Source organism: Coenobita brevimanus, chromosome 62 (genome assembly GCF_032717465.1).
Source record: "Coenobita brevimanus isolate Jiangsu-jjx chromosome 62, ASM3271746v2, whole genome shotgun sequence".
NCBI classification, from domain to species: domain Eukaryota; kingdom Metazoa; phylum Arthropoda; class Malacostraca; order Decapoda; family Coenobitidae; genus Coenobita; species Coenobita brevimanus.
In genome coordinates this window covers 39,065,977-39,093,799 of record NC_137015.1, presented here as the reverse complement: position 1 = coordinate 39,093,799, position 27,823 = coordinate 39,065,977, and the positions used below count along the sequence as shown (strand labels likewise).

The window sequence follows — 27,823 nt, the reverse complement described above, 5'->3', positions numbered from 1 at the left end:
CACAGAGACTATTACTGTACTTGATAACCTAAATCATTGGGAAAGGAAAAATATGATATTTAGGGTGGCAGGTCAAGTGAAGAGGGATAATCGGGATATTATAGGTGAGCAGTGTGTGAAGAATGATGAAGGAAGGGTAGTGGTGAACAGTGAGGATATTAAAGATGCATGGAGAGAGCATTATAACCGGTTGTTGAATGAGGAGTTTGACTGGGACAGGGAAGGTTTGAAGCCAGCAGATCCAGTGTCTGGCCCTTGGCCTTTGATTGATACTGCTACTGTGAGTGAGGCAATAGGCAGGATGAGGGTGGGGAAGGCAGCAGGTTTGTCTGGGTTGACTGCCGAAATGTTGAAGGCCTCAGGCGATATAGGGGTGAGTTTAGTCACTGACCTGATAAATAGGATTATTTATGAGTGTGTTTTCCCAGATGATTGGCTGAAGAGTGTAATTGTAAGTGTGTATAAAGGGAAGGGTGATGCCCTGGAAAGAGGAAATTATAGAGGTATAAAGCTTTTAGATCAGATAATGAAGGTAATGGAGAGAGTTTTAGAAGCTATGATTAGAGAAAGAATGAATATTGATGAGATGCAGTTTGGGTTTATCCCAGGTAGGGGGACCACTGATGCCATATTCATTGTTCGACAGCTTCAGGAAAAATATATTGGTAGGAGAAGGGATCTTTATTTTGTTTTTGTTAATTTGGAAGAGGATTTTGACAGAGTCCCTAGAGAGGTGGTGAATTGGGCAATGAGAAAGCTTGGCTTGGAGGAGTGGCTGGTTAGGGTGGTTATGGCCATGTATGTGGGTGCTCACACCCAGGTAAGAGTGAATGGAGGTGTGAGTGATGAGTTTTCCGTGAATGTTGGTGTACATCAGGGGTCAGTCTTGAGTCCCATGTTGTTTATCATGGTACTTGAAGCCCTTTCACGTGACTTTAGAAACGGACTCCTGTGGGAGTTGTTGTATGCTGATGATTTGGTGTTGATTGCAGAGAACGAATGGGAGGCGGAGGAAAGGTTTAGGAAGTGGAGAGATGGTATGGGGCAAAAGGGTTTAAGGATAAATTCAGATAAAACAAAAGTGATGATATCTAGGGTTGGTGGCGGTACTGTCAAAGACGAGGGAGAGTGGCCATGTGCAGTTTGCCACAAGGGCGTGGGAAGTAATTCCATCTTGTGCGGTGTGTGTGATAAATGGGTGCATAAGAGATGTAGTGGTATCAGAGGTAGACTGCGAGATAATGCTGATTTTGTGTACGGTGTGTCGGGGTGAGCAGGTGGAGATTGTCAGACGTGAAAGGATTGTACTTGCTGGTGAATCTCTTGAGTGTGTGGAAGAGTTTTGTTATTTGGGAGACAAATTGTGTGCTGGAGGTGTGCTTTGTGGCTAGGGTGAGAAGTGGTTGGAAGAAGTTCAGGGAGCTCTTGCCTCTCCTGACATTGAGAGGACTCTCCCTATGTGCTAAGGGGTCTTTGTATGCAGCATGTGTTAGGAGTGTAATGCTGTATGGTAGTGAGACCTGGGCAGTGAAGGAGGAAGATATTTGCCGGCTCAGACATACAGAAATGACAGTGATTAGGTGGATGTGCAGTGCGTCCCTGCGTCCAAGGCCTGGAGGGGCTGGGTTTATGATGGAAGAGTTGAGAGGTAGGATGGGACTGGAGTGTACTGGTGTTGTGATGAGGAGAGGTAGATTGAGATGGTATGGACATGTGGAGAGGATGGGGGATGATAACTGGGTGAGGAAGGTGAGAAGTGTTAATATTGGGGGTGGGGTTATGAGGGGTAGACCGAGAAAGACATAGGACGTGGTCCTTAAGTGTGACCTTAGAGTTAAGGGTCTGAACAGGGAGGCTGCAATGGATCATGCAGCGTGGAGAGCCGCCATTAGGTGACCAAGGCCGACACATGTAAGCATGTTGGAGCCTTTAAAAACGAAACGATATTTTTTTTTTTTTTTTTTTTTTTTTATGCGAGGAAGAAGGAATCAAAGGCCATGAGCCCGCAGTAACAGTTCTCTCCAAGAGAAAAACAAAATACAATATAGAGCCAAATTCAAGATCCGATCATTTTGAGATGCCTGGACACACTGCGTTTGAAAGACTGGAGATCATAGGCAGCAGGAAATACAGACAGAGGGAGACAGTTCCAGAGTTGACCTGTTGCATAAATGAAAGACTGGGAGTAACGGTTAATTCTTGCATTAGAGAGTTGGACAGAAAAAGGATGAGAGTCCGCTGCCAGACGGGTGCTACGCGCCCGTCGTAGAGGTGGAGGAATGCAAGCAGACAGTTCAGAGGAGCAGTGACCATTAAAGTAGCGATAGAAAAGAGATAAAGATGCAACAGTGCGGCGAAGAGACAGAGGTTGAAGGGAGTCAGTAAGAGGAGGAGAGTTAATGAGACGAAAAGCCTTTGACTCCACCCTATTGAGAAGAGCTGTATGAGGGGAGCCTCCCCACACATGAGAGTTGTACTCCACACAGGGGCGGATAAAACCCCTGTATAGAGTCAACAATTGCGCAGGGGTAAAGAAAGAGCGGAGTCGGCTTAGCACACCCAATCTCTTGGAAGCAGATTTTACAAGAGATGTAATATGATCTTTCCAAGATAAGTCCCGAGTAAATGAAACCCCCAGCATGTTCAAGGATGATGTAGGATTAAGCTGAATATTATTAAACATTAGTGGGTATACCTGTGGAAGATTTTGTTGGGTTGAAAGGTGTAAGAACTGAGTCTTAGATGCATTAAAGACAACCATATTATTTTTACCCCAGTCAAAGATACGAGCCAAGTCAGACATTAGGTGTGCTATAGCCTCATCCCTTGTTTGTTGAAGTAACTGTTGAGATGGGCGTTGCGGGAACCGAATGGAAAGGTGAAGGGTGGAGTCATCAGCGTATGAGTGGATAGGGTTAGATGTACAGCTTAGAAGATCATTGATGAATAAAAGGAAGAGAGTTGGTGATAGGACAGAGCCCTGAGGAACACCACTGTTGATAGATCTAGGAGAAGAACGATGGCCGTCTATAACAGCGGCTATAGAACGACCAGAAAGGAAGCTAGCGATGAAGGCACAGATAGAAGGATAGAAACCGTAGGAGGGCAGTTTGGAAATTAAAGATTTATGCCAGACTCGATCGAAAGCCTTTGAGATGTCAAGTGCAATGGCAAAGCTTTCGCCAAAGTCCCGAAAGGAGGATGACCAGGAGTCTGAAAGGTAGGTGAGAAGATCGCCAGTGGAGCGTCCCTGATGGAACCCATACTGATGATCGGAAAGAAGGTTGTGATAGGAAAGATGCCTTAAAATTTTTCTATTAAGAATTGACTCGAAAACTTTTGAAATACAGGACGTTAAAGCAATTGGACAATAGTTGGAGGGTTGGGAGTGGTCACCCTTCTTTGGGACTGGCTGAATGAGAGCAAACTTCCAGCAAGAAGGAAAGGTACAAGTTGACAGACAAAGACGAAAGAGTTTGCCTAGGCAGGGTGTAAGCACAGAAGCACAGTTCTTGAGAACAACAGGAGGGACCCCATCAGGCCCATATGCCTTGTTAGTACTGAGGCCAGTAATGGCAGAAAATACATCAACTGAAGAAATTTCAATGTCAGCCATGAGGAAGTCAGAGGGGGGAAGTGATGGAGGAACAGCACCGGAATCGTCTAAGGTACATTTACGTATATGTATTGTTACGCTGTCCGCCTTTCCGTTCCCACGGATGCAGCCGTTACAGCTGGGCTAGGGGGATTATGCAGTATGTATCCGTGTCATTCGCGGAGTTTATATTAGCGAGTGCTACAAGTTCTTTTGTTTCTTTCGTTCCTGCCACTGAGGGCAATTTTATTTAATACCATGCTGAGAATGCATTTGATTATTTTGATTGTCTTATGTGAGCTACCAGTATATTTAATGATGTTTTGCTTGCATTAGAAGTACCAATTTATTGTAGAGAGAGAGGGGCACGAATTTAAGTTCTTATTAATTAATTTGATTCATGCGTTCGCGCTTGGCTGAACACGAGCCTAGCAGTAGGCCAGTATCTTCCCAGCTAGCTTCCGTATCGTGCGTGTGTGCACACTCTCTCTCTCCCCAGTCATTTTTATGCCGAGCTGGCGTTTTCATTTAAGTTTATTTTTATTCTTTTGTTGCTGACTGAGGGAAGTAGTTATTTTATTTTGTTTTTGTAACCGTGTTGTCTTTGGAGGGCCAGTTTGGCTCACCGTGGTCTTCTCGCTGCCTTTGTTAACGTTCCCCAACACACGTACATACACACACACACCCCTAACCCCTACACAGTTAATCCCATCTCTTTGCTCAAGGCTAGTGAGAACCATCGTGAGCTATTAACTGCGTTCCCCCTTGGACACGGGTTAAGTAGAAAGTCGTCACCACCGGAAGTAAGTGGGAGGTGTTCCTGTATACTGTCTCGGGCGGTATTACTTCCGGTAGTGACGATAGTAGGCTAGATCTATAGGTAGGCTGTTCCGTTTATTATCAAAGTACAGAGTGTTGCGTTTTAGTTTTTCCGTTGCGCAGTTTTTCTCTAGTTTGCGGAGTGTCAGTGCCGGGGTCTGCGTTATTTTTGCAACGCAGTGGAGGCCGATCATCTAAGGCTGACTTGTTGTCTTCTTTGTAATAGCCCCGGGCTGGCGCCACCGTAACAGTGGCGACCTCGCATCAGGATATCCTAACAGTGCCTTCTTCTTGCTAGGATATCGTTACCTTGGCGTTCTCTGTACTTTGAGGTGAAGTTGATGTGTGTGTAGTTTCTCAGTCAGCATTAGTATTTCATTATTTAGTACTGCCATTGATTTGTCGCCATGGAGTCACGCGTGTCTACACCAGATCGCGTACGTGCTGAGTCACCTGTGGATATGGAACAACGAGAGGCACATAGCAAAGGTACTCCCCGTGTGAGCCCTGAGTTTGACTATGGCGCTGAAATGCCTCGTTTCGCTACCCCACTATTACCATCTATGATGCCGCCGAGCCAGTTTAGAGCAGTTCCCCCAGGGATGTCTGGTGCTTTCCCTGGAGTTGTTCATTCCACTCCCATATACCCTGGAGTCTTGTCACCGGAGGCTCAGTTGCAGTTGGAGTTGAAAAAGATGGAGATGGAAATGCAGCGTGCAAAAGAAGAGAGGGAGATGCAGCGTGCCAGAGAGAAAGAAGAGAGGGAGATGGAGATGCAGCGTGAAAAAATGCGATTTGAGCTGGAGAAGACTCGCTTGGAGCTGACTGCTAATAGACCAACTTCAGATACCCAAACCTCAGGCCGTGCAGAGGATAGGGAGAGTTGGTTCTCAAGGAGTCTAAAATTAGTGCCAGCATTTGATGAGTTGAAGGTGACAGAATGGTTTGTTAGATTTGAAAAGAAGGCTAGGGAGTTTGAGTGGCCAAGGCAGCGCTGGGTGGGGTTGGTATCTAATGTGCTGAAGGGAAAAGCCTTGGAAGTGTATAATAGGTTGAGCCCTGAGGATGTAGATGATTATGATGAATTTAAAACAACCATCCTGAAGGCATATGAACTTAGACCAGAGGCTTATCGGTTGTTGTTCCGTGGTGCTCGGAAAAGGCCTGCTGACACCTATATGGCCTACGCTAGGTATCTGGAGGAGAGGTTAGACGAGTGGTTGCTGAGTGAGAGCGCCACTTCGTATAACGAGGTGCGTGAACTGTTTTTGATGGAACATTTTACCAACATGGCTGACAAAGAAATTGGTGTTAAAATTAGGGAGAAGAGATTTAAGACCGTGAAGGAAGCAGCGACGTGGGCTGATGACCGGGTGTTTGCCTTGCGGAGTATGGGGGTCAAGTATGCTAATTTTCAGTATTCCAGGGAGAGGACTGTGAGTGGCCCTGCCTGGGATAAATCTCCCGTGAATCAGTCCAAGGGAAGTTCAGAGGAGAAAAGAATTCTGGGAGAAAGAGCCCTGTATCCAGTTCGAAGCTAGTTTGTTACTTTTGCAAACAGAGTGGGCACATCAAGCCTAACTGCCCTAAGTGGAAGGCCTCCCAAAATGCCAAACCAGTGGCACTAATTGTAGGTTCGAGTCAGGTGAACGAGAGGAGTTGGGAGAGTGGTAACGGTGAGGGAGAAGTCTGTGGAAAGCTGGAGTGCAGCCGGCTGTGCTCGCTGCCAGCTCAGGCTGAAAAGGTTACCCAACATGCTACGCCACCTCCGGATGAACTGCCTCAGAAATCGTCCCTAGACTGGTGTAAACCTTTTATATGTCACGGCACAGTGAAAATTCATGGGATCAGTTATCCAGTTACTGTGGCTCGTGATACCTGTGCACAACAGTCTGTGTGCAGAAACGTGACTGGAGGGCCTGTAAACTCAGGGAAGTATGTGCTGTGTAGAGGCATGAACTCAGATGAATACTATGATTATGTTCATGTGGAACTCGATTGCCCCATTGTTCAGGCTGCAGCTCAAGTAGCTGTTGCTGATGTAATGCCAGTAGAGGGGATTGATTTTCTGCTGGGGAACGATCTGGCTGGGGAGAAAGTATTTCCATCTATTCCCCCACCAGTTGTTGTGGCAGAGAAGTGTTTTGACGCCCCAGAAATTGGTATTGAAGTTGATGCAGAAGTGGAAGCCATGTTCCCGGTCTGTGCAATTACACGATCTATGGCACAGGTTGCAGCCCGGGAGGAAGAACTGGTGAAGTCACAGGTTCTTGGGGTCGACTGTGGTGAGGCAGGGCCACCAATGGAGGAACCTAGTGAGCAGAGTGTTGCTGTGGTGGGTGAGGAGAGTGGGAATGCGTGCATGGGTGCCGCCCCACTTCCCACTCAGGACACTAGAGGTGGTGCTGAGTGTGTCTGTGTGGAGACTGAACCCAGCCCATCGACTGAATTAGGAGAATTTCAGGACGCTGGGGTCGACTGCGGGGATGCAGGACCACCGTCAAACACGCCTGAGGAACAGAGTGTCACTGTTGAGGATAGAGGTGATGATGATGTCAGTGTGGAGTCTGACATTCCTCCCCCTGTCGAGTGTACTAGAGGTGACGCTGAGATTGATCGCCCTTCGCAATCCAGTGTCCCGACCAGTCCCTTATCTCAGTCCTCAGTAGAGCTGGCGGGTGTTGGGCCAGCAGAATTGAGGGTGAAGCAACAGGAGGATGTAACATTAAAGCCCTTGTTTGCTCGAGTAGGGGAAGAAAGAAGTATGGAGTGTGGTAAGGAGGAGTTCCTGAATAAAGACAATGTTTTACATCGCCGATGGACGCCCACTGGCGCCACGGTAGATGGAGGAGTGAGTGAGTTAGTGCAGGTGGCGGTGCCTGTGCAGTATAGGGTGCCGTTAATACAGTTAGCACATGAGGGACCTTTAGCAGGTCACTTGGGAAACAGGAAGACAGTGCAGCGCTTAAGATATAATTTTTGGTGGCCAAGTATGCCGGGACAAGTTGCTGCGTACATCAAGAGCTGTCACACGTGTCAGATGGTGGGCAAGCCTAATCAAGTTCTTCCTGTGGCCCCTTTGACTCCCATTCCTGCAGTTGAACCTCCGTTTACCCGGGTAATCATTGATATTGTGGGCCCTTTACCTCCTACTTCTGCTGGAAACAAGTATTTGTTAACCATAATGGATGTTACAACGCGATACCCAGAGGCTATACCAATCAGAAGCATGCAGGCGAAGTCAGTAGTCAAGCAACTTATCCTGTTCTTTACTCATTTTGGCCTGCCCAAGGAGTTGCAGTCAGACCGTGGAGTAAATTTTACATCTAATTTATTTAAGCAGACAATGACAGAGTTGGGCATCAAACACATTTTGTCCAGTGCCTACCATCCGCAGTCACAAGGTGCCCTGGAGAGGCATCATCAGACCTTAAAGACCATGCTGCGCACCTTCTGCTATGATAGTGGAAAGGATTGGGACCTAGCGGTACCCTTTGTTATGTTTGCAGTGAGAGAGGTACCAACTGAGTCGTTAGGGTTTTCACCCAATGAGTTAGTGTTTGGGCACAGAGTTCGTGGTCCCTTGGATGTGGTGCGAGAGGCCTGGAGTAACAACAAATCTGGCAACCAGGAATCCATGCTTGACTATGTCTGCCGCACTCGGGAGAGACTGCATTGCGCTTTAGAGCTTGCCCGTGACCATCTAATCGGGGCTCAAGCGAAAATGAAGGCTCATTATGATAAGAAGGTCAGAAGTCGTGAGTTTAAGCAAGGAGATGAAGTTTTGGCACTGCTGCCCATGCAAGGAAAACCTCTGGCAGCTAGATTCAGTGGTCCTTATATTGTGAAGAAGAGAGTTGGGGAACTTGACTATCTAATTGTTACCCCAGACAGGCGGAAGAGTACTCAGTTGTGCCACATTAATATGTTGAAGCCATACTACCGCCCAGTTGATTCTCATTGTGGGATGACTGCTGATGTCTCTCACCTGGGATGTGAAGGACGGGGAAGGGAGGACGTGGCATCAAGGGAACGTGCTGTGGAGGGAGCTGTTGGTGCCGGTGATGTGAGTGGTGGACCAGGGTTACAGCCACAGTTCCTGGAAGGTGACTTTGGAGTGGACGTTGAGGGAACCAGGGATAAGAGCGCTCCTGTAGTTTTGGTGGTTGGTAGTGAGTTGGAGGAGCAGGAGGAAGTGTTTAGTCGTGGTGAGATGTTACCAGCTGACCTATGGGAGGGCAATGGTTATGCAGCTCTGGTGGAGAAATTGCGACACCTTGATCCAGTAAAGCGAGAAGAGCTGTGCAACAGATTATGGAAACATCCGAAAGTTTTTGGAGATTCACCGGGATTGACAACTTGGGCTACTCATGACATCGACGTTGGGGATAGTAAGCCTGTAAAATTAGCTCCCTACCGCATCAACCCTATCAGACAGAAAGTTCTCGATAATGAGATCAAGTATATGTTGGACCATGGATTGATTAAGAGGAGTTTCAGTGAGTGGAGTTCACCAGTTACCTTGCAGCCGAAGCCAGATGGGAAGGTTAGGTTGTGTGTGGACTTCCGGAAGGTTAACTCACTGTCTAAGACCGATGCTTATCCCTTGCCTCGGGTCGATGACTCCGTGGACAAGGTGGGAAATGCCACTTATATCACCAAACTTGACTTAGTAAAAGGATACTGGCAGGTCCCGCTGACGGAACGGGCTAAACAAGTGGCTAGCTTTGTTGTCAGTGGTGCAGTATATCAGTGCCAGGTGATGCCTTATGGATTGAAGAATGCTCCAGCCACTTTCCAGAGGCTTATGGATAAAGTGGTGGATGGCATACCTAATTGTGTCGTTTACATCGATGATGTCATTGTGTATGACACCAAGTGGGAGGAGCACCTTGATCATGTGGAAATGCTCATTAAGCGGTTGGAGGAAGCTGGCTTAGTAGTCAACTTGGACAAGTGCGAGTTCGTACGTGCTAAGGTCCAGTACCTTGGATTTGTTGTGGGACATGGGCAAGTGGCTCCACCTCGGGCTAAGGTGGATGCCATTTCCAACTTTGCAGCACCCCAGTGTCGCCGTGCCCTCCAGCGATTTTTGGGCATGATCGGCTATTACCGAAGATTTATTGGGAATTACTCCACAGTGCTTGCCCCTCTTACTGACTTATTGCGCAAGGATAAGAAGTGGCAGTGGACAGCCGAGTGTGAGCAAGCTTTTACTACTGTTAAGTCTCTGCTGTGCCACCACCCTATATTGCGTGCACCAGATTTTGACAAATCTTTTGTGCTGGCAGTTGATGCTAGCCGAGTAGGGGTAGGAGCAGTGTTGATGCAGCCGGATGAGGGCCAGGTTGAACATCCCATATCATACTTCTCAAAGAAGTTTAATAGAGCTCAGAAGAACTACTCTGTCATAGAGCAGGAGTTATTAGCGATTATCCTGGCCCTGCAACACTTTGCTGTCTACCTGCCCCCTTTTGGCCCGGTGATCAAGATTTATTCAGACCATCATCCCCTGCAGTTTTTGAACAAGTTTAAATTTAAGAACCAGCGTTTGACCCGCTGGAGTTTGCTTTTGCAAGAGTACAATTTAGAAGTTAGGCATATTAAAGGGACTGATAACGTAATTGCTGATTGTTTATCCAGGGAGGGGTCAGGGTCTTGATCGAAAATTTTGATCCAGGGCTCAAAATTTTCCCTTGGGGAAGGGCGTGTTACGCTGTCCGCCTTTCCGTTCCCACGGATGCAGCCATTACAGCTGGGCTAGGGGGATTATGCAGTATGTATCCGTGTCATTCGCGGAGTTTATATTAGCGAGTGCTACAAGTTCTTTTGTTTCTTTCGTTCCTGCCACTGAGGGCAATTTTATTTAATACCATGCTGAGAATGCATTTGATTATTTTGATTGTCTTTTGTGAGCTACCAGTATATTTAATGATGTTTTGCTTGCATTAGAAGTACCAATTTATTGTAGAGAGAGAGGGGCACGAATTTAAGTTCTTATTAATTAATTTGATTCATGCGTTCGCGCTTGGCTGAACACGAGCCTAGCAGTAGGCCAGTATCTTCCCAGCTAGCTTCCGTATCGTGCGTGTGTGCACACTCTCTCTCTCCCCAGTCATTTTTATGCCGAGCTGGCGTTTTCATTTAAGTTTATTTTTATTCTTTTGTTGCTGACTGAGGGAAGTAGTTATTTTATTTTGTTTTTGTAACCGTGTTGTCTTTGGAGGGCCAGTTTGGCTCACCGTGGTCTTCTCGCTGCCTTTGTTAACGTTCCCCAACACACGTACATACACACACCCCTAACCCCTACACAGTTAATCCCATCTCTTTGCTCAAGGCTAGTGAGAACCATCGTGAGCTATTAACTGCGTTCCCCCTTGGACACGGGTTAAGTAGAAAGTCGTCACCACCGGAAGTAAGTGGGAGGTGTTCCTGTATACTGTCTCGGGCGGTATTACTTCCGGTAGTGACGATAGTAGGCTAGATCTATAGGTAGGCTGTTCCGTTTATTATCAAAGTACAGAGTGTTGCGTTTTAGTTTTTCCGTTGCGCAGTTTTTCTCTAGTTTGCGGAGTGTCAGTGCCGGGGTCTGCGTTATTTTTGCAACGCAGTGGAGGCCGATCATCTAAGGCTGACTTGTTGTCTTCTTTGTAATAGCCCCGGGCTGGCGCCACCGTAACAGTATGTATATATATATATGTATGTATATATATATATATATATATATATATCCATTCATCCTTCATCCAATCCTACATTGCCCCATGAGGAGCGTAGGAGCTTGGGGCTAAGCAGTTGGTCCCGATTTTTAAGATGAGAGTGAATATATATGTATATATTGTATATATATATATATATATATATATATATATATATATATATATTGTATATATATATATATATATTGTATATATATATATATATATACATACAGTATACGGTTTATATACAAATATATATATATATGTATATATATATATATACAGTAATCACTCTAATATCCGGACGCCCAATAACCGAACATCCCCACTACCCGGGCCTTATCGTCCTGGGATCAAACATTCCCAAAATGGTCCGAAAATCCAAAAAAATTGAAAAAAAAATCGATTTTTTTGCCGTCCGTAATTTGAACTTGCCGCGCACGCCGTGTGAGAGCATTGTTTTGGTTCGTCATTCCTCCGACGTCCGATAGAGCGCCGCTGCATCCTCCCCACTTCCCGCCTGTCTCTCACCGCGACAAGACCTACGCTGTTCGCCATGGCTGCCCACGTGCTCGCTTTTGTGGTGGTGCCGTACTTGCTGCAAGGCCTCCTGCTGCTCTCTGCCCTACTCTTAGTGTGTGTGATGATGGCCCCGCCTCCTGAGAAAAGGAAGAGAGTGGTGTTGACTCTGGAGAAGAAACGGGAGATATTGGAGAAGGTTGATGCGGGTTGGTCTTCCTAACGCATTCTCCGCGAGTTCAACCTGGCCCGGTCGACTTTGTTCGATATCAAGCATTCCCGAGACAAGCTCATGCAGTACACGGCTGACTTCTCGTCGAGAAGCAAACGCAACGTGGAGAGGAAGGTTATGTTTACCCCCAAGTATGCAGAGATCGACCGCTCCATGTTGATTTGGTATCGACAGCAACGTGCAGCTGGTGTGATGGTACGTGGAACGGAGCTGAAGGCTGCTGCTGAGAAGTTTGCAAGACTTCACGACGCCCTTGACTTCAAGGCATCCGAGGGTTGGCTCTTCGCGTTCAAGTTACGGCATGGCCTTACTAACCGTAAAGCACATGGCGAAGCATTGGACGCTAACGAGGATGGAGTGGACGAGTTTCGGCACAAGGTGAAAGGCTTGATCGACAGGGAGGGCCTCACTTTCGGTCAAGTCTATAACGCTGACGAAACTGGCCTATTCTATCACTCGGTGCCAACGAACACTCTAGCCGATGAGACGGAGAAGCGTGTACCTGGCCGCAAGCTTTCTAAGGAACGGATATCTGCTTTGTGTTGTGCCAATGCTAACGGCATGCACCGGCTTAAGCCCGTTATTGTTGGCCGTGCAAAACAGCCTCGGTGCCTTCGTGGGGTGATGGATGTCCTTCCTGTCGTATGGTACCATTCTTTGAAAGCGTGGTTCACAGCTGTGATTTTCAAAGACTGGTTTCACCATCACTTCGTCAAGGAGGTCATACATTACCAGACGAAGACACTGGGAATTCTTCGCGACCAGGTAAAGGCTTTCCTTCTCCTCGACAATGCACCTGCCCACCCGTGCGACAAGGACTTGGTTGCTGAAAATGGCCGTATTAGGTGCATGTTTCTGCCACCTAATACGACTGCTCTCATTCAACCAATGGACCAAGGAGTGATTGTGGCAACAAAGCGCCTGTACCGTCGGAAGTTCCTGGATGAGGTGATGGTTGTCCTCGAGGACGAGGACGAGCGCAGGGAAGGACGTGACACTCGAGGCAAGCGGACTTTGGAAAACCTTCGCCGCTACAACATCAAGTCTGCACTGTACAACTGGGCTAGTGCTTGGAAGGAAGTCCCTGTGAAAACTCTTGAAAATGGTTGGTCTCGTCTGCTTCTCGGAACAGATGTGGAGTACGATTTCCTAGGGTTTGACGTGGATGACTTCCATGCACGGCTACGTACGCACGGCGACGATGTTGATGTGGATGATGGAGTGGTTGGACGACGACGAGGGCGATCCTGGGTATCAGACGTTGTCTGATATCGAGATCGCGTCTTCGGTTGCTGGTGTCAGTCCCGAACTTGAAGATTCCGACGACGAAGGCGATGATGATGCGGACTCCGCTCAGCAGGACACTACTCCAGCCATCCCCAAGCTGAGCGCACTCCGGGAACATCTAGAGTTCGTCCTAGACTACCTGGAACACCCGGACTGCGACAGGGAGATGGGGCCCTTGGGACTCGTGGAGGAAGTGCGTGCTTTCCGGAAAGGCAGCGCATCATCAATCGCCAGAATCGTCGGTCCTTGCGTCAGTCAACGATTGACAGTTTTTTCAGGCCCGTGACCCCCGCTGTGCCAAGCCCTGGTTCCACTCCGTTGCCTCCCCAAGACAGGCCCTCATGCTCCGAGCCACAGCCCAGCACATCAGCTACAGTGGAGTCACCGCTCGACGTGAGTTTGCGGCTGTCTTCAGAGTCTTCTTTAGTCGGTACGCCATCACCACGACCCACCGATGCACCCCTTGGTCGCCTGCCAGTGATACTCTTGGGCTCTGACAGTGAATAAACAGCAAGAACTTCTCCACTAGACCACACGGGAATTTTGAGTGTTGTGCAGTGAAAAAAACGGTGTGTTGTGTTAAGGTTTTCAAGTTGGGAGAAAAGACTCAGTAGAAAAGAAATTTAACATAACTAACCTTCTTTGTTTTGGCTTTGGAAAATTAAAAAAACTGGGGAAAAGTTAATGTGCAACACTTAAAGTAAAATGGAACATTATTTGGACTAAAGTGAACACTGTGAAAAGAACGGACTTCTGTGTGTTAGTGACTAAGTTCAGTGCAAGACTTCAGGAAGAGTGTAGTGCAAGTGCTTCAGGAAATCGTTCTTACTGTCAGAGTCCGAGAGGAGGCGGTTATTCATCGAGGTGGCCAGGGACTTGCTGTAAGTAGCCAGAATGTTTCATGTTGTACTATTTTCCATACTATATTTACCAGAATGTTTCATATTGTACTTTTTTCCATACTATACTTACCAGAAAGTGTCATACTGTACTTCTTTCCATACTATACTTACCTCATGCATGTGCAGTAGGAATGTGTTTTTCAGAGTTAGGTTCGGTTCGGTTAGGTTAGGTTCGGTTAGAGTCCATAAGTACCAGAATGTTTATTAATGTATGAACATACTTCTAAACCCACATTTTATGTTTCTTTTGCATTTATTTCAGTCATTTATGTGCCCTATTGGTGTGATTTGGATGTTAAATAGGTGCTATGCATGTCCGGAGGGAGTTGTATAGGTGTTTCTCTGAGTTAGGGTCCATAAGTACAAGTCCATAAGCTGGGGCCCAATATCCGGATGAAACCAATATCCGAACCTACCGATGGCTCTATTGATCCAGATATTGGAGGGGTTACTGTATACATATTTATATATACGCATATCGTTTATCGTAATTGAAGAGCGTCCAGACTAAATTCTTACAGTATACTATATATCAGAAACCGATAAAGCCGGAAGCAGTCTGGACTGCCTTACCACTCCAGCTATGTTCACCACAATAAGGTAAATAAATGACATGTTTATCAGTGTACAGTACAGTATTATTGTATATATTATACCATTTGATTATTGTAGTGAATGTATACTACAGTACAGTACTGCATGGGTAGTGAAAACAGTTAAAAAACTGTTGGTGCAATCTGGACTAATGTCTAACATATCAGATAAAGTCCGGGTTAACAGGGGGAAGTCCGGATGTGACTTTTATCAGAATTTTGCTTTATCAGAATGGCTTGGGCCCCAATTAGTCCATTATAGTGATGTTTTACCGTACTGGTGACATACATAAGAATATGCATGATGTTTCTTTAATTCTACAGCCTACACCTATACATCCTTTAATGTTATTAATGGAAACTGGATCTATATTGAAAAGGTATAAATTACATGCATGAGAATATTAGTATGTCACTAGGCAGAAGCCACTGAAAGTCTGTGTCACTGAGAATGTGATGTAATAGTTGATAACATTATCTTGAAATTAGAGTTTGTTGATTTTTATGGTAGGTTATCACTTAAGATCTTGTAGGTGTGCAAGCATAATGCTACTTTAAGGGTAAAAGTTTTGAACAATGCTTCTCATTCATGACTGAGGAGTTAAAAGCACAGAAACACTCATTTCTCTCTTGTATCCAATTGTACCACACCTTTCTTTGGCACTTCCAGGAGCGTGTGAAGCGTCACATGGTGTGTATGAGAAATGTGACTTGAAACACATTCAGCTGGACACTCTTGGACACGTACTAGCTCTCCAGGCTCTTGATTCCGCTCACTACACAACTGCATCAGACATTTTCTCTGCCACACTGAAGTTCTTCATGGCCAACTATAAAGATGTGGGTATTAAAGTTACCGTAGTATTATATGTATTTTTATCATAGGTGGGGGAGCTCGCCATCCACTCACTTGATGTAGTGCTGCTCTTGTGTGTCTACCGTTTCCTCTCCTCCATCTTTCATTCCTTCCATCCTCTTCTGTCTTTCTTTCCTTCATTCTTTCCTCATCCTTCTACCCACAGGTGACTTTCACTCTCCTTCTGTCTTTCTTTCCTTCATTCTTTCCTCATACTTCTGCCTGTGGGTGACTCTACACTGAGTGACAACCCAAGTGGTTTCCTGTACACCAGAAAACCATTTACTAAGCTGGGTGGTAACCATATAACCAAATTTTGGCGCCTGGTGGTTTAGTGGGTAATTACAGCACTCCAATTGGATTGAGCTGGTGAAGGTTTATATCCAAGGGGTGGTTTGGGTTTAAGTAATGCCACTCAGGGATGAGTGAGGCGGGTCACTCTCATTTTAAATGTGAGGACCAACTTGCTTAGCCCTGGGCTCCTACGCTTCTTATGGGGCAACGTAGGATTGGATGATGGATGGACGGATGAATTTATCATTCTTCACCCTTAGCAAGAAGTACATTGTGAACAGGAACTTCACAATTTAGCCCAAAGTTTTGTGAATGCCTTTGAGTAGTGAGGTCAGAAGCAGGTAAGGGTAAAGTTGATGGTAGTTTAGAGAGATGATGATTCTTGGCATAATTTGCTGATGAATGGAGAGAAAGGCAAGACTTAGTAGATTTTCAGTACCTCAGACTAGAGATAGAAGAGAGAGAGAAAGTGTAAAGAAAATGGAAATTGAATTAGTTGCAGAAATCCGAGTTGTTAGTACAATGATGGCATTGTTATATTTTAGGGAACTGAATACAGAACTGGAAGAGGGCTGCATGCAGATGTATTCATCCATGAATTTATGGGTGTGAAAAATTGATATTCCTGTGATATATATTACTGTAATTCCTCACTTTGCACTATGGATGTGTTCTTAAAAGCTGCCAAGTAATATGAAAAACCTTTTAAATTAGAGTTGTTTTCCAGCAAAAAATATTATATTCTCAGATAATAAAAAAAAAAAAAATCATATTCAAGGCTGCTTTTAATTGCCAAATGGGATTTTATGTTGTGACTAGATGTATCAGTATGTACTAAATATGAAAACCTAAAAGCAAATTAAAAATATAGTGGTATATTGAGATTTGTCTTTGTGTGAGTTGTACCACCTGTGGCACCTTCACTTAACATCCCAACTGCCCATTAATGTATAACAGCATGTTAAGTGAAAGTGTTCCACTGTTGATGAGCAGCTTTTATAGTGAAAAATAAATTAATTGACACAGTGTTATGCGGGGAATTAATTAAGACATCTGGCAATAGACAGATAGATAGATAGTATTACTTTCCGTGAATGTATTGACGTTCAAGTAAAAAATAGGATAATGTTAATGTTAGCAGATGGATATAGTCTTCGCCATGAAGTGATGTTGAATGATACTGGTAAAAGTTTATATCTTGAGTTCCATTGACTACCATGATTGCGACATTTGGTCACAAGTTTGGTAGTCAACTACACAGCATCACCCTCAGGCAGGAAACTCAATCACAGGTAAATGAACCCAGAGTCCAAGCTGAATTTTGCACAATTGAAAGTCTTAGTGCTTATCTCACTTTTATTCCTAAGTTTCCAAAGACTCTGCCTGTAGGGAGAATACAGTAATCCCGCATATTTCGCGGTAGTTACGTTCTTGTAACCCCCGCGAAAAGTCAATTCCGCAAATACCCTATTAACAATTGAATCTTACACTTGTGTCCACCATGCTGCCCATCACACAGTCCATGTCCATACTGATTGCGAGACAATTCGCCGTCAGACAATTCCCCGTCAAAACATGGACGATTCCCTTTCAGAACAATTCGCACCCTGGACGATTCCCCGCCATTCTATAAATATACTAATCAATACTTTTATCAATATACTTATTAATTAATCAATACTTTAATAACTATATTTCGGGGGGATCCAGCAAAGTCTATGTTCAGTAGCGTAGGTTCTGGATATTATTTATTAGTTGCTCCTTTAGTCAATAATTAACTTGTTTCTTCCTCGCTGTAGTTGCCTTTGAATTATATTCTAGCGTCACCCATAGCTATCTTCATTAATGAAGGCGAATTGTTTTGTGTTTGTTGTGACTGCGAATTGTCCCGAAACCTCCATACTCATCCCGAAATACCTTCTTACAAGATTGAAAGCACATACTCCATTATGAAGGAAAAACGTAAACATCGTACTGTAATACACAATTATCTACACATTTATTCACAAAACAGTACAAAATAAAAAGATGCATTAATTGGTGATAGCAAACACTCCCACGGTCGTTTCTTAGCTTGTCCAGTAACACAATTTTCTCTGCTAAGGTCATAACTTTTCTTGATCATTTTGTCACTTTGGAGTTCTTACTAATTGTATTATTAGCCTTTGGTGAGGCTGGCTTACGTCCTGGGGCCATGTGGAAAGCAAGTGGGAGGCAAGAGGCTCGTATCATACTACGGTTACAAGTACACCAGACACGTGAGGCAGTCAGGCGTGGACTGAGGAATGCGGGGCAGAGAGCAGTGTTGCCATATCCAAACAACGAAATTATGCTAGGGCAATGAAAAAATTATGCTAGATTGAGCAAATTTGTTCCAAGTAAAAAATGAATTATGCTAACTTGAAGCTAAATGATAAAATTCTATACATATTCGTGCAACATATTAATTATGTATTGTTTACTATGAAAATATTAAAATGAACCTACATACAGTAAGAGGGTAAATATCGGTTTTCTGCCCATACTGCTTTTTCCCACGAAACTTACGTTTTTCTGATGGATTTTGATGTGATTCATTCGATTTTGAGCATCATTTCCATCAGAAATAACCAGATTTTGAGATATGACCCCCCTCCATCCCCCTGCAATAATGGGGGATCTTTGGGGAATCGGAGGTTATAGGGAGGGGGGGAAACACAGAAAATGGTCATTTCCGACTGAAATGAAGCTGAAAATCGAATGAATCATACCAAAATCCATCGGAAAAACCTAGGTTTCATGGGTAAAGTACAAAGCTCAAACTTATCCTAACCGAACCAAACCGAACCTAACCTAATCTAATCCAACCTAACCTAACCTAACCTAATCCAACCCAACCAAGCCCAAACTGAAAGTAACCAACTATTCAAACATTTTCTTACCTTATTCGTCTCTCCCTCTCTCTCTCTCTCTCTGTCTTTCTCTCTCTCTCTCTCTCTCTCTGATTTGTAGCTTTTATAAAATTATTCCAAAAATATTCCATTCCATTCTATATTATGCTAGAATGATTCTAAAACTTCTAATATGCCAAAAAATATTCCAGACTCGAAAATTTGATCAAAATTATGCTAAAAGAATAAAATTATGCTAGATATGGTAACACTGGCAGAGGGGCCGCGGGAAAGGGACAGAGGGTGGCGTGAGTTTACCGCGCTACAATTGGAAGCTGCGGGAATTTCAAATTTTTTGTTTTCTGTATATTCAAGGATATTTTAGTTGAACTTATTAATGCTAAGAAAATCCGTGAGAGGGCAAAACCGTAGACAAAAAATCCGCAAAAAATGCGGGATTACTGTACTAGTATTAGCACTAGATTTGTTTTCCAGCCTGTAGAGCACCTCAGCTGTAGTATGACCAACCCCAACAGTTCTTAAGAAGAAGCATGGCTTCCTTTTTATTACATGATTCCATGAAGCACCCCCAGTAATCACCTTTTATCTCCTTTTCCCCTCAGACCTCGGATCCACTGATCTCATCATACAAGTATGGATCCCTGACGAGAATCCCAGAGTTTGTTGAATTCCGGGAACGCCTCAGCAACTCGCTACACTTTGCCACAGTCACTGCAGAGCAGATGTTGTTAGATGTAACCACAGAGGTAAGGACCACATTATAATAATCATCACTTGTGCATGTACCTGTTGCTACCGATCCATCCCAGAATCACCAGAATGTGTAGATACATCATCTGACTTATCCTTATGGACCTTAAAGTATTAATTATGAATTGTTTTAACTGTGACCAAGCCTAATCCTGTTGAAACTTCCCAAGCCCTCTTCAGGATGTAACCCATCCTTAAAAAAAAAAAAAAAAAGGAAAAAACAAGAAAGAAGTATGAGCTGACCATATTTTTACAAGCATTTTACTTAGTTTCTTACAGTACTGGCATATAATATATGCTTTTGGATCTCCCTCCTTCTTTGTTTACCCAACTTATGACGAAATATAATAATGATGCAATTTTTTTTTTTTTTTTGCACCTGGTGTGATCCTCATCTTGACATGATTTATGTGCTGGTGGTCAGGTGAGTTCCCACAGTCAGCTGGTGGAGGCAGTGGGTCAGTTGGACATCGATCCAGCCACAGACAAAACCTGCTGGCCCGACCTCAGGGACAACAGGGACCTCAGAGTCATGGATGCATGGGACCCTCCTCACAGGTTGGCTCCTTTATGGCATATTCGGTTTGGAATGCAGTCACTGCTCGCACAACGTGTAATCCTAGTGCGCAAAACTCGCATAACATGGAAGGCAAAATTTAAGGCCAAAAGATGGTCACAACGCAAAAATGATAGACATAACATGGGTGGAGGAAGCTGCCCATTTTTTTAAAAACTGTACTACGTTGCGACAGTAGACATAACACGACCAGAGGCCCGAAATTATGGTTCAAACAGTCATAACATGGGAAAAATAGGGTTATAACGCAGGGGGAACAGACATAACATGGCCACTGACAGTCATAGCCAGTGGCATCAGTCAATGGCATATGGTTGTCATGTGTCTTTGCTGGGTGTTGTCATGGTCCACTGAGCATTCCTGCCCCAGTTGAGCATACCCTCTCCCCTTGGTCTGGCTACACGTGCTCTGTGTGATTTTTTTTTTCCACATAACTCCACTCCACTTCCCCCCACCAGTCCCACAACCTCTTCCATTCAAGGTGGGGAAACATGTAGTGTTTGTATGTAAGGAAGTCTTTATTAGGTAGGTAAATGTCCTTGAAAAAAAACCTGAAAATTACCCTAAAAGGTGAACTTGGGGCTGGCTTGGGTACCGTGAAACCCTTTAACATGTAAACATTTGGCCCTATAATGTGGAATTTTCATAAAGCAGGAGCTTCAGGGTACAATATTCATGCGTTACGCGAGCAGTGACTGTACATGTAATTATTATATGTTAGGGATGTGTTTCAGAATATTGCTTCCATTTCCTCATGAGTGAGACTGTAAACTGGGGGAAAATGGCAAATCAGCTGTGTAGGTAGCAGTGGAACATTAATATTAGTATTAATATTTTTTTATTCATTGTATTTTTAATAGCAACAGTAGCAGGGAACATAAGAAAAAAAAAAGCATCTTATAACAAGGACTTGCTGTATAAGCCAAGTGGCTTATTTCCAAGATTCTCTCGACTACATACCTAAAGGAATTCATCACTTAATCCCTTTAGTGTGATTGTTTCAGGTGGTAGGTGGGGGCACACAGCATCCACTCACTTGATGTAGTGCTGCTTTGGGTGTCTGCCTTTTCCTCTCTTCCTTCCTTCCTCATCTGTCTTTCATTCCATTATTGTTTCCTCTTCCTTCTGCCTACGGGTGACTTTACATTCCCTCTTCTGTCTTTCTTTCCTTCACTCTTTCCTCTTTCATCTGCCTGTGGATGAATCTACACTGAGTGACAAGCCAAATGGTTTCCTTTACACCAAGAAATCATTTACTATGCTGGGTGGTAGCCATAAAACCAAATTATGGTGCCTGGTGGTTTAGTGGGTAATTAAGGCGCTCCAGTCGGACTGAGCCTGCGTAGGTTATATCCAAGGGATGGTTGGGGTTTATTGCTCACGTAATGTCACTCAGGGATGAGTGCGGCTGGTCACTCTTATCTTAAATGTCAGGACAAACTTGCCAAGCTCCGGCCTCCCATGCTCTTCAAGGAGTGGCGTAGGATTGGATGATGGATGGATGGATGGTGATTACTTCTTTTTCTTATCATTTTTGCTGCTGACAGTAAATTTATTGCCCAAGGGGAGGCCTGTTGTAGGAAGGGGGTTATTGGAGTGGTTTCCTGTCAATTTATAGTACCAGACATCTCTACTAACATGAATATAATCCCATGTCAGTAGCAAGTTTGGGGGGGGTTATTGTATTTAAAAAAAAAAAAAAAAAAAAAAAAGGCTTAGTATTGAATCACAAGCTCCTTGGAAGACTATTAACAGAATGTCCAGTTAAGTGACCATACATCCATTTGCTCATCATTCAGGCTGTTTGCATATACTGTACTTTATTTTAAAAGGTAATATAAGATGTGGCAATCCCTCTGCCCAGCATTTGTGTTTCAGGCAGTCCCATACCTCTGACGACATAGGAGAATGAGAAGAATATACCTTGGGCATACTTTCTCCTCAGATTTTGTCCTCAGAGATGAGAGACTTGGACTGTAGATCTCCCTCTGTATAATACATGCTTCAAGGAATCTGCGTTACATTGTTGATGGCAATGATTAAGACTATTTTTATATTTTATTTTACCAGACAGTTGGAAAACCGTACTTACCATGACAGTTTTATGAACAGATTATTTTATTTTATTTTTCCATACCATATAATGTCAGTAGCCATATTATATTTCTTGACCTGCTCTTTCAGACGGTTGCAAGACAGTGAGGTAGAGAGTAACATTGCGGGTGAGATTGCAATGCTGAAGCTGCGCAACCTCATGCTGAGGCTGGTGGCGGCTGCATGCAGGCTGGGCCACCCTAAAGTCAGCAAGGAGCAAGCAACTGCCAACAAGGAAAATAGGTTTGTGTATTTTATCATAGTGCAGTATACCCTCAAAATTAGCGGGGTTAGGTTCCCAGAAGTTCCACATATACTCTACTCCTCATGGATGTAAATTTACTACTGTACTTGCAGACCTAATTTTACTCCTCAGTTTCCTGATAATTGCATAAGGACCCATCTGCAGTCATTATATTATTCACTACATATAAATCTTAAAAGCTCTTTCTCTTTCCTAAAATGCCATGATACACCATAAGTAGGTGTTGGAACATACATAAATATGTACAGCATATACTGTACATTATAGCACAAAATGAACTACACAGTTAAAGAAATATGTACACAATAAAATTAGAATGAAAAGCAAGTGTGTACTCGCCATTCCAAATACAGGCAAACCCTGATATGCAATACCCCAATAAGTGATACCCCAGTTGGACAGTGGGGGTAGAAATACCACCATACCCCGCCTAACGATGGCCAGATTTTTTTTTTTTTTTTTTTTTTTTTTTTGATATATATATATATATATATATATATATATATACACATATGTACAGTATATATGTAGTGGAAGCGATGAAGAAGAATAAGCTGGGAAAGGCCCCAGGAATTGATGGAGTGTGTGGTGAAATGCTTAGGTATGGGGGTGAGATTGTTGTGGAGTGGATATGGAAGTTGTGTAGATTGGCTTGGGAAGAGGGAAGGGTTCCAGAGGACTGGAAATCAGGTATAATTGTTCCTCTGTACAAAGGAAAAGGGGAGAGAGAAGTATGTGGTAACCATAGGGGTATTTGCCTTCTTAGTGTGACTGGTAAAATATATGGTAGAATACTCATTGATAGGGTTAGGCATATGACAGAAGAGCTAGTTGGAGAAGAACAAGGGGGATTTAGAAAGGGAAAAGGGTGTGTAGACCAGATATTTGTTCTAAGATGTTTAGTGGAGAAGTATCTAGAGAAGGGAAGGAAAGTGTATGCTGCCTTCATGGACTTGGAGAAAGCTTATGACAGAATAGATAGGCAAGGTATGTGGAAGGTATTAAGAATATATGGAGTGGAGGGGAAATTGTTGAGTGCTGTGAAGAGTATGTATGAGGGAGCTAGGGCTACGGTGCGAGTGGATGGTGAGCTGAGTGAGTTCTTTGATCTCAAGGTGGGACTTTTTTTTTTTTTTTTTTTATGCGAGGAAGAAGGAACCAAAGGCCATGAGCCCGCAGTAACAGTTCCCTCCAAGAGAAAAACAAAATACAATATAGAGCCAAATTCAAGATCCGATCATTTTGAGATGCCTGGACACACTGCGTTTGAAAGACTGGAGATCATAGGCAGCAGGAAATACAGACAGAGGGAGACAGTTCCAGAGCTGACCTGTTGCATAAATGAAAGACTGGGAGTAACGGTTAACTCTTGCATTAGAGAGTTGGACAGAAAAAGGATGAGAGTTTGCTGCCAGACGGGTGCTACGCGCCCGTCGTAGAGGTGGAGGAATGCAAGCAGACAGTTCAGAGGAGCAGTGACCATTAAAGTAGCGATAGAAAAGAGATAAAGATGCAACAGTGCGGCGAAGAGACAGAGGTTGAAGGGAGTCAGTAAGAGGAGGAGAGTTAATGAGACGAAAAAGCCTTTGACTCCACCCTATTGAGAAGAGCTGTATGTGGGGAGCCACCCCACACAGAGAGTTGTACTCCACACAGGGGGCGGATAAAACCCCTGTATAGAGTCAACAATTGCGCAGGGGTAAAGAAAGAGCGGAGTCGGCTTAGCACACCCAATCTCTTGGAAGCAGATTTTACAAGAGATGTAATATGATCTTTCCAAGATAAGTCCCGAGTAAATGAAACCCCAAGCATGTTCAAGGATGATGCAGGATTAAGCTGAATATTATTAAACATTAGTGGGTATACCTGTGGAAGATTTTGTCGGGTTGATAGGTGTAAGAACTGAGTCTTAGATGCATTAAAAACAACCATATTATTTTTACCCCAGTCAGAGATACGAGCCAAGTCAGACATTAGGTGTGCCATAGCCTCATCCCTTGTTTGTTGAAGTAACTGTTGAGATGGGCGTTGCGGGAACCGAATGGAAAGGTGAAGGGTGGAGTCATCAGCGTATGAGTGGATATGGTTAGATGTACAGCTTAGAAGATCATTGATGAATAAAAGGAAGAGAGTTGGTGATAGGACAGAGCCCTGAGGAACACCACTGTTGATAGATCTAGGAGAAAGAACGATGGCCGTCTACAACAGCGGCTATAGAACGACCAGAAAGGAAGCTAGCGATGAAGGCACAGATAGAAGGATAGAAACCGTAGGAGGGCAGTTTGGAAATTAAAGATTTATGCCAGACTCGATCGAAAGCCTTTGAGATGTCAAGTGCAATGGCAAAGCTTTCGCCAAAGTCCCGAAAGGAGGATGACCAGGAGTCTGAAAGGTAGGTGGAGAAGATCGCCAGTGGAGCGTCCCTGACGGAACCCATACTGACGATCGGAAAGAAGGTTGTGATAGGAAAGATGCCTTAAAATTTTTCTATTAAGAATTGACTCGAAAACTTTTGAAATACAGGACGTTAAAGCAATTGGACGATAGTTGGAGGGTTGGGAGTGGTCACCCTTCTTTGGGACTGGCTGAATGAGAGCAAACTTCCAGCAAGAAGGAAAGGTACAAGTTGACAGACAAAGACGAAAGAGTTTGCCTAGGCAGGGTGTAAGCACAGAAGCACAGTTCTTGAGAACAACAGGAGGGACCCCATCAGGCCCATATGCCTTGTTAGTCCTGAGGCCAGTGATGGCAGAAAATACATCAACTGAAGAAATTTTAATGTCAGCCATGAGGAAGTCAGAGGGGGGAAGTGATGGAGGAACAGCACTGGAATCGTCTAAGGTAGAATTGGAGGAGAAAGTCTGTGCGAAGAGATCTGCTTTATCAGTAGAAGAAATAGCTACAGAACCATCAGAGTAGAAAAGAGGAGGGAAGGATGATGAGGTAAAGTTGTTAGAAAGATTTTTGGCAAGATGCCAGAAGGAGCGGGAAGAATTCGAGTTGGAGAGTTGAGAGCATTTAGTATGGATGAAATTATTTTTAGTAGAGCGAAGAACAGACTTAGCACGATTCCGGGCAGAAACGTAAAGATGATGTGATTCAGGGGTGGGTTGGCTCCGGTACCTTTTGTAGGCCCTCTCCTTGTTGCGGACAGCATTAGAACAAGCGTGATTAAACCAAGGCTTTCTTGCGTTAGTCAAAGGATATGAGAAAGGAATGTATGCTTCCATGCCCGAGAGAATAACCTCCGTAATGCGCAAGGCACACTCAGATGGCTCACGGCCATGGAAGCAATAATCATTCCAGGAAAATCAAAGAAGTACTGCCTGAGGGCCTCCCAGTCTGCGGCTCCAAAATGCCACAGACGACGTTTCCTGGAGGGTCCACAGGCCTGCACCGGAGTGATAGGACAGGTTAAGGTAATAAGGTTGTGATCGGAGGAGCCCAACGGAGAGAAAAGATTAACAGAGTAAGCAGAAGGATTAGTTGTGAGGAAGAGGTCAAGTATGTTGGAGCTCTCTCCAAGGCGGTCAGGGATACGGGTAGGGTGCTGTACAAGCTGCTCTAGGTCATTAAGGATAGAAAAGATGTAGGCTTGTTCACCAGGTGGATCCGTGAAAGGAGAGGAGAGCCAAAGGTGGTGGTGAACATTGAAATCTCCAAGAATGGAGATTTCAGAGAAAGGAGAAATGGATAGAATGTGTTCCATCGTAGAAGTAAGATAGTCGAAGAATTTTTGATAGTCAGTAGAATTAGGGGATAAGTAAACAGCACAGATATATTTAGTCAGAGAATGACAGGAAAGCCGAAGCCAGAGTGTGGAGAATTCAGAAGAATCAAGTTCAGGAACACGAGAGCAAGATAAGTCGTTGCGTATATATACACAACAGCCACCTTTGGCTTTGAAATGAGTATAGAGAAAGTAGGAGGATACAGAAAAGGGTTTGCTGTCAGTTGCCTCAGACAGCTGAGTCTCCGTTAGAAAAAGAAGGTGAGGTTTAGAGGAGGAGAGGTGGTGCTCAACAGAGCGAAAGTTAGAGGAAAGGCCGCGAATGTTGCAGAAATGAAGAAGAAGAGGGTCAGACAGTGGTTCCAGGCACCTTGAGTCGTCATTGGGAGAGGGACAGATGGTGGGGGCATTTATGGTCCCCCCCCCTGGGGACTCCGAGGCTTGATATAACGACGCCATTTTGGGTAAATTTTGAATAGGAAGTGTAGTGTGTACTGTGAATGTAGTTTGGTGAAGATAGTTAGAGAAATTTGTACTGGAGAGCATGCTGGCCTACTCTCTGTGTAACTGAGACACTGAAAAAGTTCAGCAAAGGGGGATGGTCAGGAACTAGTCCTGAGGGCTGATGAAACGGGAGCTCCAGCACTCCCTGTCATCAGCTTTCCATCCACCTCGGGAGTACTGCCCTGCTCGACTGGTGCTACAGTCTACTCCTGGTAAACAGGGGTGTGTAATGTCTCCATGGCTGTTTAATATATATATATGGATGGGGTTGTAAAGGAGGTTCAAGGTAGGGCAGTGGATGTGGGGGTGGCCCTAATGAATGAAGGTGAGATTTGGAAGCTTCCGGTGTTGCTGTTTGCTGATGATACAGTATTGTTGAGTGAAGATGAATGGGAGTTGCAAGGTTTGGTGAATGAATTTGGGACAGTGTGTAGGAGGAGGAAGCTGAAAGTTAATGTAAACAAAAGTAAAGTTATGGTGTTTGAGAGGAATGAAGTCACTGAGTGTGCAGTGAGGTTGGATGGTGAGGATATGGAGAATGTGAGTGCATTCAAGTACTTGGGTAGTGTGATGAGTAAGGATGGAACTTTGGGGGATGAAGTAAATGAAAGGGTACAGCAGGGAAGGAAGGTTGTTGGTACACTGAAAGCAGTGATGAGAAATAGGGAGGTGAGTATGGAAGTTAAGAAGTCACTGCATGATGGTATTGTGATTCCTACCCTGACATATGGAAGCGAGGCGTGGACCTTGCAAGAAGGGAACAAGTCAAGAGTGAGAGCAGTGGAAATGAGTTACTTGAGAGGAGCTTGTGGAGTGACGTGGAGGGACAGGTTGACGAATGAAGAAGTGAAGGAACGTTGTGGGGTAGATGTGGATGTGGTTGAAAAGATTAGGAGAAATACACTGAGGTGGTTTGGACATGTGGAGAGGATGGAGAATGAAAGACTGACTAAGAGGGTGTATGTAGGTGAGGTGGAGGGAGGGAGAGGGAGGGGTAGACCGAGGATGAGGTGGAGGGATGGAGTTGAGAGGTATATGAGGGAGGGGGGGGTGAGCTGGGGGGAGGGGAGTCAAATGGTGGGTGACAGAGTGACTTGGAGGCGTTTTGTCTGCGGCCACCTTTTGCGGGTTTAGGGCGTCGGGCTATAGATAGATAGATAGATATATCTACTGCTGTTGCTCTCTCAGTACGGGCAATTTTCCCAAAGTTCCTT

General features: G+C 44.5%; 1 protein-coding gene across 1 annotated transcript in view; it reads left to right on the top strand.

Moving 5' to 3' along the window:
* psidin (phagocyte signaling impaired) overlaps positions 1–27,823 on the top strand; it is a 59,861-nt gene that overhangs the window by 22,193 nt on the left and 9,845 nt on the right. Inside the window, exons 10-13 of the mRNA XM_080275675.1 lie at positions 15,319–15,488; positions 19,292–19,435; positions 19,864–19,997; positions 22,201–22,353. Coding sequence (XP_080131801.1) covers positions 15,319–15,488; positions 19,292–19,435; positions 19,864–19,997; positions 22,201–22,353 — 601 coding nt within the window. The remainder of the gene's footprint in view (positions 1–15,318; positions 15,489–19,291; positions 19,436–19,863; positions 19,998–22,200; positions 22,354–27,823) is intronic.